The sequence below is a fragment of the Columba livia genome, chromosome 1 (genome assembly GCF_036013475.1).
Source record: "Columba livia isolate bColLiv1 breed racing homer chromosome 1, bColLiv1.pat.W.v2, whole genome shotgun sequence".
Classification (NCBI taxonomy): Eukaryota; Metazoa; Chordata; class Aves; order Columbiformes; family Columbidae; genus Columba; species Columba livia.
The window spans coordinates 55943189-55961636 of NC_088602.1; the positions used below are offsets into that span (position 1 = coordinate 55943189).

The window sequence follows — 18448 nt, forward strand, 5'->3', positions numbered from 1 at the left end:
AAAGCAGGTAGCATGGACATTGGAACACACTGAAAATGTTGTGACAGTATTATAGATGGTAGGGAGTCCATTATGTGTGCTTCCCTGAAAGTGATGGATATATGTGTTGGAAAACCTAGATGCAGTATTTTAATTTGAGATTAACCTAGGCTTGTATTTAGTCAGCGCTGAATCTGTCTTAAGGAAAAGAAAAATTACCATAGAATCATAGAATGGTTTGAGTTTGAAGAGACCTTAAAGATCATGTAGTTCCAACCCTCCTGCCATGAGCAGGGACATCTTCCACTAGACCAAGTTGCTCAAAGCCCCATCCAACCTGGCCTGGAACGCTCCCAGGGATGGGGCACCCACAGCTTCTCTGGGCAGCCTGTTCCAGTGCCTCACCACCCTCATGGGGAAGAATTTCTTCCTTGTATCTAATCTAAAGCTACCCTTTTTCAGTTTAAAGCCATTACCCCTTGTCCTATCACTACATGCCCTTGTAACAAGTCCCTCTCCAGCTTTCTTGTAGGTCCCTTTTAGGTACTAGAAGGCTGCTATAAGGTCTCTCCAGAGCCTTCTTAGGCTTTTCAATCCCAAATCTCTCAGCCTGTCTTCGTAGAAGAGGTGCTCCAGTCCTCTGATCATCATTGTGGCCTCCTCTGGCCCCTCTTCAACAGGTCCATGTGCCTCTTGTGCTGGGAACTCCAGAGCTGGATGCAGGACTCCAGGTGGGGTCTCACCAGAGCGGAGCAGAGGGGAGAATCACCTCCCTCAACCTGCGGGCTACGCTGCTTTTGATGCAGCCCAGGATACAATTGGCTTTCTGGGCTGGAAGTGCACATTGCCAGGTCATATTGAGCTTCTCATAAACCAACACCCCTAGGTCCTTCTCCTCAGGGATGTTCTCAATCCATTCTCCACACAGCCTGTAATTGGGCTTGGGATTGCTACAACCCAGGTGCAGGACCTTGCACTTGGCCTTGTTCAACTTAATGAGGTCCACACACGCCCACCTCTCAAGCCTGTTAAGCTCCCTCTGGATGGCATCCCTCCCCCCACAGAATGTCGACTGCACCACACAGCTCCGTGTTTTTGTCACATTTGCTGGGGATACACTCAGTCCTGCTATCCGTGTTGCCAACAAAGATGTTAAACAGCACTTGTCCCAGTACCAACCCCTGAGGAATGCCACTCCTCACTGGTTTCCACTTGGACATTGAGCTGTTGACCTCAACTCTTTGTGTGCAACCATCCCTCTAATTCCTTATTCATCGAGTGGTCCATCTATTAAATCCGTGTCTCCAATTTAGAGGGAAGCATGTCATACGAGACAGTGTCAAGTGGTTTGCACAAGTTCATAGAATCATAGAATGCTAGGGATTGGAAGGGACCTCGAAAGATCATCTAGTCCAATCGCCCTGCTGGAGCAGGAACACCTAGATGAGACTACACAGGAACGTGTCCAGGTGGGTTCAGATAGATTTTGTCAGTTGCTCTTATCTACCAACGCTGTAACCCTGTCACAGAAGGCCACTAAGTTTGTGAGGCACTATTTGCCCTTAGTGAAGCCATGTTGGCTGTCACCAATCACCTCCTTATTTTCCACCTTATTATCTGATCCTTCAACTGAGTATTGTGAAGGTATAAGCACTCTCAAGATCACAATCACATATTCTAGTACTTAGATGAATATAGTGTTCAAGGAAGGTAATAAAACTTCTTAATGTGTCTTTTCTCATAACTGTGATTTAGCTGCCTATTTCTGTAAGCTGCCATTTGAGATAGATGTAACTACTTTATAATTCTTGCTATTTTTGCTAGCTCTTCTGGAATCTTCCTAATACCTAGTGGAGGGGGACAGAGAGCCCTTCAGCAATAAGAAAAGGGGTTTTTTTTTGGTTACTGGAATGCCAAGGCTTCATTCTTTCTCTTCCTTGAATTTCTGGACCTCTTGTCACCTTCCTCCCTTTATTTTTTAGGCTGTTCTAGTTGTTCGGCTCTCTGGATATTTCTCAGTGATAATTCTCATGTCCTGCTGCTTTGGGGCAGGAAACTCACTGCCCCTCCTGCTGGTGGTGCCAGTTTCCCCGTTCCCTGAAAAGGGAAATCTGAGGTGTGTCAGACTTCAAGAAAAAATAGGAACTGAAACTTATCACTGATGTTAAGAAACCAGTTCCCAGAAGAAGGAGGAGCATGGACTGGGTAGGGGAAAGGCTAGGAAAGGTGCCTGCTTACCTTTTGCTTTTCAGGTTGGGCACACTTGGTTGCTCTCTGTACATGGTCGCACAGTGACACAGTGTCTTTTCATCTTGTTTTGATAATTTGTTTGCCCCTTTTCTTGCAGTTAGGAATAGTACAGTGTATATTCCATGTGATTTTTCTTTGGAAATGCAAATATATTTTCATTTTTTACAAGTGTTTTCTTTAATTTTTGTGGGGTTCTTTTTAATGCAGTTCCAAGTACATGGATTTTCTAAAACACCGAGAAGTTCCTGTGTGTTTTCAGTAACTTTCCAGTGAGTTGGGAGCTGCTGTCAGACTCCAGCCCTCGCTGGCTCGTCCTGGGAGCAAAGCTGATGATTTATTAATAACGCAGCTGCAGTTCCGGCGCTGCCGCTGAGGGTGGGTAAACACTCCTTCTCTGCCGAGGAACAAGGCATTCCACCGCTGCAATTATGTAAGGTGTCCTTGGCCATTTTGTGGATTTAACTTGGCTCTTGCTTTTTACTTTTGTTTGTCAAGCGATTGGCCAAGAAACTACGAAATGCCCACGGAGGAAAAGGCCCAGGAAGCCCCAGCCGGACTGGGAGCCCCGGCATGTTGTTTGGCGTGCTCATGGGTGCGGGATGGCCCTGCTGGGGTGAAAGTGTCCCTACAAGGAGTGTCAGAGGGACTTGCCGATGGCAGATCTGGTCACCTCCGTAGCCGTTCATGCCTGCTGGGCCTCCAGCTCAGGAGCTGGGGACGTGACACGCTGGTGGCCAAGGTGGTCGCTTGCTCCCAGTATTTTAAGTCTGTCTTTCTCAGTAGCACACCAGTGGGGTCCCATGGTACATAAGGAGCTTGCCAAACCCTGCCAATGTGCCTTATCCACATGATGGGACTCTTCCAAATGATGGGCCTTTTCTAAATCTTTTTCATTCACGCAGCTGTCAAGTGAAGTATCTTCTGAAGCCTCCCTTGGGCAGGCAGCTCACTGTAGGAGGCTGACATGGTCGATTTTACAGAACTCTCCTTCCATTTTGTTCTGATCTGGTCGGCCAGGTTCCTCACAGCCGGCATGTCTCCTGCTCTTTTTTGATGCTGTGTAACTGATTTTATGTTTTTTTTTCTGAGGGATGTTAAGATTCCTATTGCATTGTTGAGGGAACTGTTGTTGGCGTGCCAGCCTGGTCCTTACTGGGCCACTCACCATTTGCACTCACAGTGGCAAAGATCTGTACTCACGACTTGCTCTTTGTTTTATAACCTGCTTACAGTGGTATGGATGTAGTCTGTGTGCTAGACATAGTGACTTTCACAGGCCACTGAGAGAGAAATAAGGTGTCTCAGGGCTTGGCTGTCAGTTCTGCAGTTATCTGTGCCTACTTTTTCACTGCAAAGTGGTGTTTCCAAACCAAGGGAGTTTAATCTGCCCTGTTTGTGTGAGTAAGCTTGCAGTAAACTCAGCATATGTCTGCTTGAAGGCTTTTATGGGAATTGTAAAGGAGGTGAGGAAAGAGGTACATCAGGGAGTGGCACCATGCCCATCCTCTTGCTTGCTCTTCTGCTGTTCTTCATTGCCTTTTCTCTTGCCAGCTGACCTGCAGTGAAACAACTACCTTCCTTTTACAGGCATTACTTCTGGAATGGCTATTTTCGTCAGCTCTTGAAATATTGAGAAAAGTTGAAGAAAATTGCCTCTTTCCAAGCTTTTATCTTTTTCTTTTTCGGTTCGGTTAAGTTAAACTTAATGGTGGAGTATGTTGTTTACCAGCAAAAAATCTATATCACCCTCAGCTACCATGTGTTCACACCTGCAATTTACACAGCTCTCTTCTGTCTTCCATGAAAATACTCAATCCTTGTGATGAGAGGATGCATTATTGCTGCCCAGTCTTCAGTTAACTGTGTGTAATGCTGTATAGTGAGACTCCATAAAGGTTTTAGACATTTTTTAATGTAATGCAGGAATCTGCAAATACTTTGACTTCTCTGAATGGGCGGAGTTGGAGGGTTTCAATCGCTGCTCTGCTACTGCAACCCATCCCGAGCCACGTGGCAGGCTGCACCTGGTCCTGCTGTGGAAGAAGCTGTATGTTTGTTAGAGCCTGCACAGGGCGACCTCGCATAGGATCACAAAATCATAGAATAGCTTAGGTTGGAAGGGACCTTCAAGGCTCATCTAGTCCAACCCCCCTGCAATGAGCAGGGACATTTTCAGCTAGATCAGGTTGCTCAGAGCCCCGTCCAGCCTGGCCTGGAATGTCTCCAGGGATGGGGCATCTACCACCTCTCTGGGCAAACGGAGCCAGTGTTTCACCAACCTCATTGTAAAAAATTTCTTCCTCATGTCTAACCTGAATCTCCTGTCCTTTAATTTAAAACCACTATCCCTTGTCCTATTGCAACAGGCCCTGCTAAAAAGTCTGTCCTCATCCTTTTTATAAGCCCCTTTTAAGTACTGAAAGGCCACAATAATGTCTCCCCAGAGCCTTCTCTTCTCCAGGCTGAACAACCCCAACTCCCTCAGCCTGTCCTCACAGCAGAGCTGTTCCAGCCCTCTGGTCATTTCTGTGGCCTCCTCTGGCCCCTCTCCAACAGGTCCATGTCTTTCCTGTGCTGAGGGCTCCAGAGCTGGACACAGGACTCCAGGGTGGGTCTCACCAGAGTGGAGCACAGGGGCAGAATCACCTCCCTTGACTCACTGCTTTTGATGCAGCTCAGGATATGATTTACCCATCCTGTGATAAGTCTCACCACCCATGTAATAGAAGTCAGACATTTGAGGAATTTTAGCTAAATGAGGTCACGCTTCCCTCTGCTTTTTTATGTTCATTCCCTAGGGGGTTTCCCCTGTACTAATACTTGGCTGCCTCTTGTTGCCTGTATGCATTAGAGTGAAGATTTATTTCAAGGGTTGTCCACAGTTGCTTGTGATCTATTCGTTGATGCTGGTAGCCAAACATGGAGCTAAGGTAAAAATAACTGGTTTAGATTTTCAGTGCCAGTGGGGGGGAAAAATGGGAAAAGAAAAAGAAATGGAGCTACGTAATTGAGCAAGAAATAATCTTTATTTCCTTTTTATTCTTGAATTATTTTTGAGGCAGTAAACACAGAAATAAAATAAATGGATATTAGTTTAAACTGTTGTTTCTTTGTCTGAATTTTCTTTGATTTATTTGTTAGAGTAATCTCAAGGATGTTTGTCAACTTACAATTTCATAAGTGCCTTTTTTTTTTTTTATGTCTGCAATATCTGCTTGAGTTCTTTCTCTTCTGAGCAATTTAATATTGAGTACACTTCCCTTGATATTGCAAGGCAAATTATTAAACCATTCTCTGTAGCTATCCTGTCCACATTAGTTTGAAAGAGCATCTTGAGAGACTCAGAGCTCTTTGTGCATTGCCAAGGTGCTCTTCAATAGAACATTTTGTCTTTTTCCATTTAAATAAATATCTCCTATTAAGTTTTTAGTGTTAAGACTCTTATATCATTTAGACATTCCATCTTTCTGTAAGACTTCAGTTTTTCTTCAATATTTTTCTGTTTCTTATGTCAGTTACAGGCAGTTCTTGTTCTCTAACTTTGTGAATAAAAGGACCATTTTTATTTTACCAGCTTTTAGTTTCTTACAAATAATTGAAACCATTAGAAGAGCAGCTAAGGGGTTTTCTTAGCGTGTTGGCTACAGAATCAAGCTGAAGTCACTTGAGAATTTTTTGCCTTCTTTTCCTTTTCTACTTTAAAGTAAGAAAGTGAATTTGCCTTCTACTTTTTCTTGAAACGAAAGTGTGTAGGTGCATATAAATATGTATGCACACTCACTAACTTTGGTGGGTGGACTTGCAAGGTGGCTTTAGAAATAGAGAATTAATTTCTCGGCGAAGTTTCTAAGTTGCTTTTGTTGGTGGTTTTTATTTGTTTGTGTGTTTGTTTTGGGTTTGTGTTCCACCCCTCTCCCCCCTCCCCAGTAAAACAGATCCAACAGCTGAAATGTTTCAAGTGTAGTATAAGAGATGCTTGTGGGTTTTTTAAATACCTTTTTTCCTTTAGGTCTTTGTGCTGGTAAGGCATATGACAACAAGTTAAGTTTGAGGCATTTGAACACTCCATCAAAAACTTAATATTTCTGTTACTAGTACACTTTGGTCTTTTTGAAATTATTTTCCTTTTTTTTTGGAAGTGTGTCTCATTTATTAAAACAAACAAACAAAATTTTGAAGCTTTTTGTATACCTTAAGGAAGAAATACAGTGCTAAGTTACATTTTTAAAAATCTATGACTTGTCATTCTTGAGGCTTAACTAAATCCCCTAAGCCCTTGCACATACGCTTAACTCGACGGGCATGTGTAGTCCTACAGATTATGTGAGATGGTACATATTCATAGCAAGTGCAAAGGAAATACATTAATGGAGGTGTGGTATCTGCTTTTCTACTTTCTGAGACAAATTAGGAAGCAGATTGACCTGCACTGGAAAGTTGAATTCCCGCATTGTGGTGCTAGGTGGAAAATACTTTTTAACTCAGCCCAAACTGAAGTCCAGTGGTTGTCCTTGAGTGTTGAAAGTACTGCTGGTGGTTGAGCTCTGAGGTACTAAAATATATAGGGAAATGCATGAATGCAAGTCCTATAGAACAAGAGGAATCAACCCTCTCTGCATATGAATACACAGTGTTCTTTTTGTGTTTTGTTTTGTTTTGTTTTTTCCTTTTTGGTGTTTCTGCTTTTGAAAAATAACATTTGAACTGGATGTTCTGGGGTGGTAGAGTTAGTGTGGCTGTCTATGGACAGAAGCAGAAGCTTAAGTATCTCAAAATACCCTGCCCTACTATTGACTGGCTCTATTTTTAGCCCCAGGGAGCCCGGGATTATTGGAATTGAGAAGTTCCTGATTTGTGCAATGGTGAAACTGTCAAATTGATTGGGTCGGGCCACACACGTTCTAACCAGAATTCGCTGAGGGGGCTGATGAGGAGGAACCCCGAAGGAGAAGAAGCAGTTTCTGCTCTTGTCAGAAACTCTGCCGGAGGAGTATTTAGGGCTCAGGTACCTCCGCAGCTGCTGACACTGCTGTCTCTGTGGCTATTCTTGCCATATGCTGCCACCGCCCCACACAGCGGCCTGTGGCACTCTCGCTCTGCCAAGGCTTGAACACTATGTAATATCTCCAGGTATCTAATATCAATAACAAACAGGTGATGGCTAGCTAGCTAGCTTGCATGCCCACAGTTGCAAGTGCATTAGTTTGTTAAAATGTGATCTGATCTTTACGAACATGTTCGCTGAAGCTGCAAGATACAGAAAATTGCAAATTTCTTTTTTTTTTTTCCAAGAGGATAAGTGGTTGTGGCATCAGGTAATTATTACTCTGTTTAAAAAAATTTGTGTGTGTGTGTTTTTTGTAACTCCAGCAAATGTTGGGATCTCAGAGTGTCTAGCTGGAAACCAGAAAGTCTTTTTGCCCTTGTACAACCAGTTGCTCAGATGCCTTCTAAAACCATCCGTGTCTTGGAAGTCATATACTTTTTTTTAATAAGACTGCATATTCAATAGTGAGAGATCATACAATTTCATCTGCATTTGTTAGTTTTAGCTTGTTTTCTTAAGGAAACAGGTTTTGCATAATTGCACTACCCATATTTTTTTGCCAGCATCACCCTAAAAACTTCTGAACAACCTGGCCAATTTCAGCCAAAGTTGCTGGACACTGGCATTTCAAAGACATATTGTAAAATTCTAACTGGCTATCCAAAAATCAGTGTCTGGGTAGAAGAGAGAGATCCAAATTACTGCCCTGTTAAGGAAAAGGTGCGAGCATGCACTGAGCCGCTCCCGAGTGTGGTCCGCCAGCCACGTGCATGTTTTGGCTGGTCCTTCAGGACACATGCGGCTCAAGCAAGTTATATTTATCGTGTGGGTTGTTTCCTGGTCTATAGTTAGGAGAGGTGGGAGGGTATTCTCAGAGAGGAGGGGATGCAGGAGGAAGCTGTTAGTTTAGGGAGAGCAGAGTTGGGGGCGAGCTGGAAGCACCCTGGGGAGAGAGGTTTGGCACAAGGGACAGATGTCTGCAAAGAAGGAGGCCTCCCTGTTTCTGCTCTTCATTGGATAATCCATTTTTTAAATGTGGTGGGGTGTCCCATGTCAGATGTTAGGCTATGCTGTGGGTGGGGGAGTCTTGCTCTGTTGTTTCTTACTAATAGTATTGAGTTGCCTCAGTTAACTTTGGATTTGTACGCTTAGCTTCAAGCTGGACTTTCCCCATTTCAACTGTATTTAAGGAAAATACAAATAATTTGGTTGTTTTGATGATGGATGACACTGCTGCTTTGATGGGATGGCAGGTAACCGTGGCTGCTTCCTTCACAAACTATGAGGTAAAGCATAGAGGGAGTCTTAATGTAGCTGGTATCGTTTAAAAAACCTAACGTGTATCCCTCAGGGTTCAAACCTGAGACAGGCACACTGACAGAAGACAACCTGACAACGTTGTGCAGTGATGCTTCTCCTTTGAGATCAGCCTTGAAGGACAAGGAGGTTGTCCAAAGGTGCAGCCCAGCTCCTTGCGGCTGTGTATGTTGGGAGGACATAAGGCTGCCAGTGTAAGCTGGAACTAGATAGGTTCAGACTGAATATAAAGGAAGTCATCTTCATTATGAGGACAACCAAGCAGTAGATGAGACTCCTCAGAGAGGTTATGCAGGCCTGCACTCATGGAGATATCTAAGACCTGGCTGGAGCAACCTGGCCTGACCTCAGGGCTGACCCTGCTCCGAGCAGGTTGGCCTGGGGACCTTTCATGATCCCTTCCAACCTGAATTAGCCTCCCCTTTTGCCAAAAAAAACCACCATGTTACGCTGCAGGAAAGTGTTTTTCAGCAGTTGTGGATTAACTGTAGATTTAGGCTCTTATATTTATTAGTGTGATTTTATGATTAGCATGCCAAGAATATGTATTGACTCCCATCTTAAAAGCAGAATTCAGTACCTGAGCAAAATGGTTGTGGATGCTTTAGATGTTATTAGTGTTACTTCTGCACTTACCTCATTTTGCTAATTTTAAAATGATAATTCTTAGCACATACCTAGCTTTTTAATATACTCCAATCTGTGGGCTGTTTTGTGCCATTGATTTCAGGCAAACTACCTGCTGTTCTTAATAAGGAAATCTGCTCATTTAAAAAGAAAAAGTCAATTGTGTAACACGATAAAAGAAACATTGTTTTGCCTGGTTTTTTTCTTTTTAATTCGAACATCTTATTTTGATGAAAGAGAAAGGTAATTTTAGTAAGTGAAAACTAACTCATTATTGTGCATAAGCAATTCCCAGCCTAGGCCTGGATGAATTATTATTGTTGTTACTATTAGAGCAATAGTAAAATATTGAAGAAAGCTATGGATCTGTAAAACATTCAAGGCAGAGATGTGGTGGTACAACATGTAGTTATCTTAGTATCCAGAGTTATGCAGTGTTACTTCTGTACTCGCCTCGTTTTGCTTATTTTAAAATAATTCTTAGCACATACCTAACTTCTTGATATATTCCAGTCTGTGGGCTGTATTGTGCCAATGATTTTAAGCAAACTAGCTATTATTCTCAATAGGGAAATCTACTGATTTTTTTTTTTTTTTAAAAAGGCAAGTAAATGGTGTAACATGGCTCATTAAGTGAGGGAGCAGCTTCCAAGACCATTGCTCCTGCAGAAGCAGAGCCTCTCAATGCGGCACCTGGCTGGTGGGCACTGGAGTTCCCAGCTCCTTGGTGCAATCTTTCCCTTTCCCACTTCTTTAGTGGAACGAAGCCTATGGCACACCCCTGACACGAGCCACAGTGTGTTCCTGTTCTGGATAATTAGTAGTAGAAAAGCAGTTTTTCTGCTAAAACTTTCTGTTAGCTGCCTAAAATGTGGCACTATGTGTAAGGACAAAGACGCAGGAATGAAGGATCAGAGGGGAGGTACCGTCGTTGCAGGATGAGGGGAGTAAGAGGGTGCTGGGAATTTAATGTGGTGTCTTATCGCCGTCTACAACTACCTGAAAGGAGGTTGTAGCATGGAGGGTGTTGATCTCTTCTCCCAAATAGCAAGTGATAAGATGAGAGGAAATGGCCACAAGTTGCATCAGGGGAGGTTCAGATTGGATATTAGGAAAAAATTCTTCACAGAAAGGGTTGTCAGGCATTGGAACAGGCTGCCCAGGGAAGTGCTGGAGTCACCATCCCTGGAGGTGTTTAAAAGGCGTTTAGACGAGGTTCTTAGGGACATGGTTTAGAGCTGGAGTTAGCTTAGGTTATGGTTGGACTTGATCCTGAGGGTCTCTTTCAACTGAAATGATTCTGTGATTCGTCATTACTATCCATTGCAGATAAGGAGGCAGCTCGGTGAAGGTGATTTTTTGGGGGTGAACTTGCATGGGAAGTGCACAACAGCTTATGATGTGCTCGTTGGTAATCTTCAGTTCCCAAGTGGCAAGAGTTTCTAGAGCCTGAGCTTCAAACCCATTTGTCTGCGCCCTCAGTTTCTGGACTCTGGCTTATATGTGGGAGCAGGTTAAAAGTTGTATGGAGCAATTATTTCCCCTGCTGCCTGCCCCATCCTGCTGACAGTGTCTGCGCTGCCATGTGCCGGGGGGACTGAGGGTCTGTGGAGCAGCTCCTGAACTGCTGGGGTTTTAAGAGCTATGATGAACCAAGCCTTGCTCCAGAGGCTTCATACTGATGCATCCTAAAGTTAAAGCACTCAGTTTTGTCTCTGTATTTATTATGAGGTAGCTCACTAGCATAATAATTTTTTGCAAGAATCCGAAGTGGGCTCTTATTATAGATGTTGACCCAACATGTTGAATGCTCCTGCATGTGGTGTACAGTTGTCTGTTCTGTTTGGCTGATATGTGCTGCTGTCTCAGTTGATCTGAGTCAAGTCATATTTGACTTTTTAATAAACAAAATTCCAGGATCCCATTGGACTGAGTTTGAATATTTGTTCCTGCATTGGTTGATAGTTGGGAATCTGCCTGTTTCCTCTCTGAAACTGTTTTCATCAAGAGTTCACAGGGACATGGAGCATTTGTTAAAAAAGGAATGAAAAGTTGCTTATATAGGCATTTTCCCCCAATGATTGTAGGTCAAAAAAGTGAAAGCTGGCTTCAGAATTTATTTAATTTTGGTAGCTAGAGCTGGATTAATCTGCTCACTATTTTCAGTGCTCATTCCACTGTGGTTTATTTTGGGTCATTTCATTTCAACAAAGCTTGATCTGTTTACAGAACTTTCTATAGTAGCGTGATGGGGCCACACAACTCTTTTATAGTACGTTCATTGCTAACCAGGAGCTGAAAAAACTAGTAAATGAGGCACAGACATGAACAAGTTTAGAGAGGACAGTACATTTTTGTATGGTTGGCTTATTTTGGAAAGTTTTCTGAAATAACCAGTCTTTTGTGCACTGTGGGTTGCTTTGCAGAGGTTGAAGTGATGATATGTAGAAGCCGTGTGCTTTCAGGGGTGGGAGCGGAGGGCTCGCTGAAGAAACTCTTCAGGCTTCAGGAGCTTCAAAAGCCACTGTGGTTGAGAGTTGCTCTCAGTCCTTATTTGAGGAGCACTCTTCTTTCCACAGGTAGATTATTTCCATCATGTAGAGTAGTTTGATTTGATTTTGCTGTTTTAATTTTCAGATTTGATGTATGAGCCATTCATATAGGGAATAGATTAAGGATAAACAGGTCTTAGTTAAAAAATCAGCCAACATAAAAGCATAGGTATGCTCATTACCTACATTGAGCATGCTCTGATTTGATGTTATGAAGGCCTTATTCCCCTGAATGGAAGAGCCAGCCTTCTTCTGTGTCCATCAAATCATTACTGTTTCTGTTTCTGCTCATGCCAGCTGACAAAGTAATGTTCCTTTTTGTATACTCCATTAAAACAGAATTAGTGACATGCATGAAATCAGAAAGAAGGCACAATGTCCTGAAAGTGGTTGCACCTATACTAGCAGGTTAAAACAGCAGTAAGAAGTGTTCTTCAGTGCCATGACCAGGGTTTTTTCCTTAAATTTTTAGCTTTTCCGAACTGCCAGCCTCTGTTTAGTGTACTCCCAAAAAGTGACCAGACACAGTTCAGCTAAGAGCTGATCTCAATAGTTTAGCAGCATAAACATAGCTGTTTGCATTCCTCTTGGCCTGGGTATGGGAAAACCTTCCCAGACACACTTAATTTACTTCTGTGTAGGTAGTCATTACATCCTTATAGTAGATTAGAGGCAGAATCAGCCAATGTTTCAATGTCTGAGTAAAAAGCATGACATTAATACTGACATTTGAAGTGTACTGAAGGTTTTGTAGCAGAGTGTGTGCATATGTATGCGTACGCAGAGTCAGCATACGTGTGTGCTGTTCTTGCATAGGGATCTCCATGTTTTCTTGGCTCTAGGAGGATATTCCTGCTCGGCGGCGATGTGCAAAGCCCTTACACCAGTGAATGGAAAGTTTAAAAAGCACTTTATAAAAACGTCTCAATGTGGAAACGTACCTCCTACAAGTTGTCAAATGCAGTTTGTCTGATGCTCTAGGTCCTCTGGTCACAGCTCTTAAAATTTTGTGACTGTTTGTGAGCTGTGCCGTCGAGGAGTTTCTGATTTCAGCAGATCCTACCCTGTAGCTGCACAACCTGCTGGTACACCCCACAATTTCCCTTTCTGGTGGAAAAAAACCTATCAGCATGTCTTATGCTGCTCTACTTACTTTTTTGTCAGCATGCAGTGCTTGTAGAGGTGTGTTCCATGTTCATCTTCTCCAGCACAAGCCACCATAGAGGTGACTGTCCACCCTTATTTTTATTGTTTCATAACTGTCTAAAAAGTGCTTTCGGGTTGATCAAGAGCTCTTGTTTTGCTGTGTGCTTTTGGATTTGGTTCCATGAGCTGCTTCTAAATTTAGGCTGTGAAAGTACCAGCTTGACTTCTGTTCTTTTATACTTGAGTAGAAATAGTTCAAAGTTGTGCTGATGTAGTAAAAACAGGAGGCCAGAAGGCAGTGAACTGTGATACGGGTGAATGTACAAGAGAACACAAGCAGAAAGTGGCCTGTTTAGATTCTTACTGCCATGAACACACAATCGTTTTTTAATACGTGCTTGAAAGCTGCATTTCTCTTAAAGAGGTTTAAATTTCGCAGAAACACAGAATGTCAGGGATTGGAAGGGACCTTGAAAGATCGCCCAGTCCAATCCCCCTGCTGGAGCAGGAACACCTAGATGAGGTTACACAGGAATGTGTCCAGGTGGGTTTTGAGTGTCTCCAGAGTAATAGACTCCACAACCCCCCTGGGCAGCCTGTTCCAGTGCTCTGGCACCCTCACTGAGAAGAAGTTTCTCTTCATATTTAAGTGGAACTTCCTGTGATTGACCAGATACTCTAGCCAAGATACCGTGAGAGGCAGTTCAGGGGGTCTGGATAATACTCAGAGTATTAATTGTGTAGCAGTGATCTGTACTTAACAATGAAAATGCTGTTTCAAGGCCTTTCTCTTTATATTTTTGTGGCAAGTAGCCTTAATGATCAATCAGGGGCAGTGGGCTGAGGTAAAGCTCAAGGCCATCAGCTCCTCCCAGCTTGCTGCATAGTTCCCAGGAAACACCCTGGATTTCATTAGTTCTTTCTTAGTTTATGGTGTAATATTTTGCTTGAAGGCATTAAACTATCATCAAAAGCAGTAGACCAATTACTGTGACTTCTTTTTCCAGGGTCGTTGTACAAGGGAGAACTGCAAGTACCTTCATCCACCAACACATTTAAAAACTCAACTGGAAATAAATGGCAGGAACAACTTAATCCAACAAAAAACTGCAGCAGCAATGCTTGCCCAGCAAATGCAGTTCATGTTTCCAGGGTCACCGCTACAGCCAGTGGTAAGTATGTTTCTGTGATGGTGTTATTGGTAAGTAAAGTTGAAGACTGTATTGAGCTGCAAGACTTCTCTAAACTGGTATTGATAAAAATAGTCCCCATCTGTTGACTTAAGGAATTGCCAAGATGCTAGAGATATGTTCATTTCTATTTGAATTTGAAGATATAATGGAGTGTTGCTGTAGATTTGATACTTTTTTTGATCCCAGACTAATTTGCTATTTTTTTCCTCCTTTTTTTTTTTTATCCTTCAATCAGTTCACATCAGGTTTAGTCTAGATTTGCAAGGTTTTTACCTATAATCCTTCTGGAGGTGAAAATTTTAATAATAATAATAATAATAATAACAATAATTTGCTAGTAAGCTATTTGAATAGGGATGCAAAGTTTCTCATGAGTCTGCGGGTTTGAATGGCTTTAAATGGTATTTAATCCCAGTACCAGGAACAAAGCTTAATGGCATTCTGGGTAGCATTTTCTTACTCTCTTGAAATCTGAAGTGTACCAGAATAAGACAGAGAACTGCTGGTGCATGCAGCCTTACAAACTCAGCATTTTTTCTTGAGGTAATGTGTCTGGTGCCTAGGACACTTCAAATCCAGAAGGTGACATAAACCTAGAGTCTTGCAGGCATGAGCAGTGTCTTTGGATATACATGAAAACGGTCAGTTGCTTAGGGCTGCCTTTGCGGTTGAGTTCCTTAGTTGTACCAGATTTCCAAAGCATAGTTAGGCAAGTAATCGGAATTAAACTCTTCACACATGGCTGCTAATGATGTTTTCTCAATCCAAATGTCTAGTGTGAGGCACTGGAGTGGGATTTCTTTCTCTAACTTGGGGCATCTGGAGTGTTGGCATCAACTTCTGTGTTGGGCTTCCAAGGCCTATTTACCATTTATCAAAAGAAATAGGCACTTCTAATTACTATTCACTTGGCTTGTTTCAGACGTTTACATTCGGATTAGATTACTTGGGTTTTTAAGTGCCTTTGTCTTTCCATGGTCTGTCACAAGAGCCAAGCATAAGCATCTCAGAGGAAGACATCTGTATTTGGTCACAGGAAGCTCACCCCAGATGCCTCTTCCAAATGTGTTTTTACACTTGGAACATCTGCTGTAAGGTGGGAGGCATGAACAAAAACCGAGTGTCAGGAGTCCCTGAATTTCTTGTACATTCTCATCAAAATGTGTGTTGGTATACTGGCGTAATGTGTTTTGATATTTCCAGAGTTTATACTGCTTGAGTTTTCACCAGAAAAGTTGTCATGAAGTAATAGATTTCACCTCGTAGTATTATAAGTAAAAATGAAGTGGCAAAATTATACTTTTTTATTCTCACCCATTTCATCGTTTGAACTTTACAATTTCATTGATGTAATGCCTTCTGTACTGATTGCTGTGATCGAAGTGTCAGGTTTTAATTCTCTATCTCACATAAATTGCCAGATTAAGATGACTCAGCCTTGACCAAATGGATAAAAAGTGAAAGAAAATTCCATAGAAGTCATTCGACATGTGGATTTATTCTTAAAATTATAGTTGATACAAAGCTGTTTTTTATATTTTACATAACACGTATTGTTCCCAGCATGCCTGAACTGTTGTTTCATATAAATGTTCCTTATTATGCTCTAAAGAATTTAGCTCGCACTTGGCATATAAACCCTGCCGTTTGATATCAAGCAGTTTTGATCTCTGATTAAAACAGAACATTGTTCACTTTTAATTCTCTGGGGCAGGTAGATGCCGTTTCTGTACAGTTGGTTATCTTGGCAAATGTGCTCTTCAAAGCATCTTCCTGATACTAATTCACGTTCATTTATAATTTAGTAAAAAAAAAAAAAAAGTTAGAAAGAACCCTTCCAGCTCCTGTTCTTTCTCTTGTGTATTTTTTACATACACCATGGCTGGCTTCCCTTCTCTGACAGCAAGGACCACCTTGAACAGAAGGACACTCCTGCTTCATTAAGTGTCTTTAAGTCTTCCCCTACTCTGTGCTATTGCGTGGTTCATTTCTAGCTGCTTACTTATTTGGGAACTTAATTTTTGATAAAGCCAATCTGAGATTTGTCCTGTTTTTCTGCATAGCTTTTCCTCATTTTATAACTGTAGCTTCACTCTCCAGGGTAAATGTCATCTCTGCAGAACTAAAGCACTTTCCAGGTCTGACCATGGTGGTGTTCTGCCTCCCCCCATCTCGACCTGGTGGTAACAAACCCACCATTCTGCCTTGGCTGCCTTTTAGCATCACACAAGTGCTCTTTCTTCTGGTCATGACTTCACTGACTCGCTGTAGGAAGGCATGAAACAGATTTTTAGACCCATATCATTCCTTCCAGTCAAATTTTTTTGTAAGATGAACTCTAGCTAAACCTGAGTAATCCCTTTCTAAATATTGTGTCCAGCTGAGATTATAATATTTATTCTGCTTGTCACTGGTGACAGCTGAGCACACAAACATTCACAAAGGTGAGGTTTTCTGATGTGTGGGCCATAGTAACATATAATTGCAGGAGGTGGCAAAATACAGCATGAAAACAGATGGAAGTTACATGCCATGCTCATTATATATACTCTTGTTAAAAATATGGCTTTAATATAGTTAATAATGCTTCGCCCATGAAATCTGGTACTTTGAAAAATAGCCTGTTTTCTCAAGGAAAACAGGTACTGAGAAAAAGCAGTAAAGTCTATGTTAGTTCTACTTTTAGATGTGTAAATAAGCCTGCAATGTAAGCTGGACCTCCACAGAGATTCAGGTTCAAACTATGACTCCCTTTGCATCGGCAGCCTCTTTTCTAATAATAGAGCTATAAAGTGTGGTTCTTAGTATGCCACTGGAATGTGTTACGTGATTAAAAGAAGAGAGTATGCTGTGTGTTTTGCCAGCTGTTTCACATGTTTTGATTAAGAAAACAAATCGGCACCAGAACAAACATGCAAAAGACAACTAATAAGCTCTTGATTAATGGGTTGGTTGTTGTGTTTTCTTTTTTTTTTTTTTTGTGGTGTCTTTTGTTTTGGTTTTTTTTTTTGGTCTATGTTTTCATTTTGCAGCCCACATTTCCAGTGGGTCCCACAATAGGAACGAATACGGCTATTAGCTTTGCTCCTTACCTAACGCCAGTAACACCGGGAGTTGGCTTAGTCCCGACTGAGATCCTACCCACGCCGCCCGTCATTGTTCCTGGAAGTCCACCAGTTTCAGTCCCCGGTTCAACTGCAACCCAGAAACTCCTCAGGACTGATAAACTGGAGGTACTGTAGACACCGCCGTGACTAGAAATACAATCCTCTGTTAGGCTGTGTGAAAGATCCTGGAGGGAAGGACTCTATTGTTTTAGAAACGATGCTTGAATTTAGTTGCTATGAACAAAAGACCTTGTAACTAGGCAGGATTTCTACGCTTGCAGCCAGTGGTAGTTAAACAATGTTATTTTTAAGGTAGTACTTTTGCTCAGATTTAATACGTAGACATCAATATGGAGTTTCGTTTTTCTTAAAATTCATCTCCTTCAACGTCCCTCAGGTATGCATGCCTGCAAAGGTATGCTTTGGTGAAATATCTAACAAGCACATTTTTATTGCAGTATTTATTCTGTCATGGTTGTTATGCGTTGCTACTGAGGGACTTTTATAGCCTTATGGATCAATATCAGAGGAATTCTATAGCCCTTCAGTCTTGAGCTAGAAATAGAGCTGTCGAGTGTTACCAAGCCTGCAGTAGGTTGAAGGGACAAGCCCCCAGCTACGTGCAGAGTCTCCCTGGTGTTGATGGATCTCCACGTAGCGGGGCTCTGTGGAATCCATGATCCAAGAAAATGACAAGGCCAAATGGCTCTTGCGAGAAATGAATGTTCTTGCCCTAAAGCCCAAGCACCAGTGTCGAGACCACATTTCTTCTTAGGAAAATCAGTATGTTTGTTTTGCCTGTTTTTGAAAGTTATTTTTAAGGAAGGTCTTAATTTTGTTTGTGGACTCCATAAAAAGTACAGTGCACCTGATGCATGTCTTCCGTGGGTTCAGCAAGAGGAACTCCCTCCTTACCAGTGGAGCTGCAAGAATGTAAAGTGTAGTCAGAAAGGGACTGGATATTTTGTGATTTCCAGTTATGCAGGGGCAAGTTACTTCAGTAAGTATCCTTCCCAGGTGTTTTATTCTAAACAGGAAAAAGGAAAGGCGCTTGGGAATGCTTCTGTTGCATGTCAGATTCATTTAACTGCCATCCCGCAGAGCTACCCGAGGAGCCAAGCACGTAAGGTAGAACAGATGCATTTCCCTCTCCTAGAATATGATGAAGGTTTTATTAACTTGAATTGGCTGAAAAGCTTGACCTATACCAGGGAAGGGAGCAGGTCTGTC

General features: G+C 42.2%; 1 protein-coding gene across 16 annotated transcripts in view; it reads left to right on the forward strand.

The window, feature by feature from the left end:
* Positions 1 to 18448, forward strand: part of MBNL2 (muscleblind like splicing regulator 2) — a 112516-nt gene that overhangs the window by 64242 nt on the left and 29826 nt on the right. For all 16 annotated transcript variants that reach the window (XM_065057159.1, XM_065057210.1, XM_065057191.1 and 13 more), the window contains 2 exons: positions 13926 to 14090; positions 17144 to 17344. In XM_065057159.1, coding sequence (XP_064913231.1) covers positions 13926 to 14090; positions 17144 to 17344 — 366 coding nt within the window. The remainder of the gene's footprint in view (positions 1 to 13925; positions 14091 to 17143; positions 17345 to 18448) is intronic.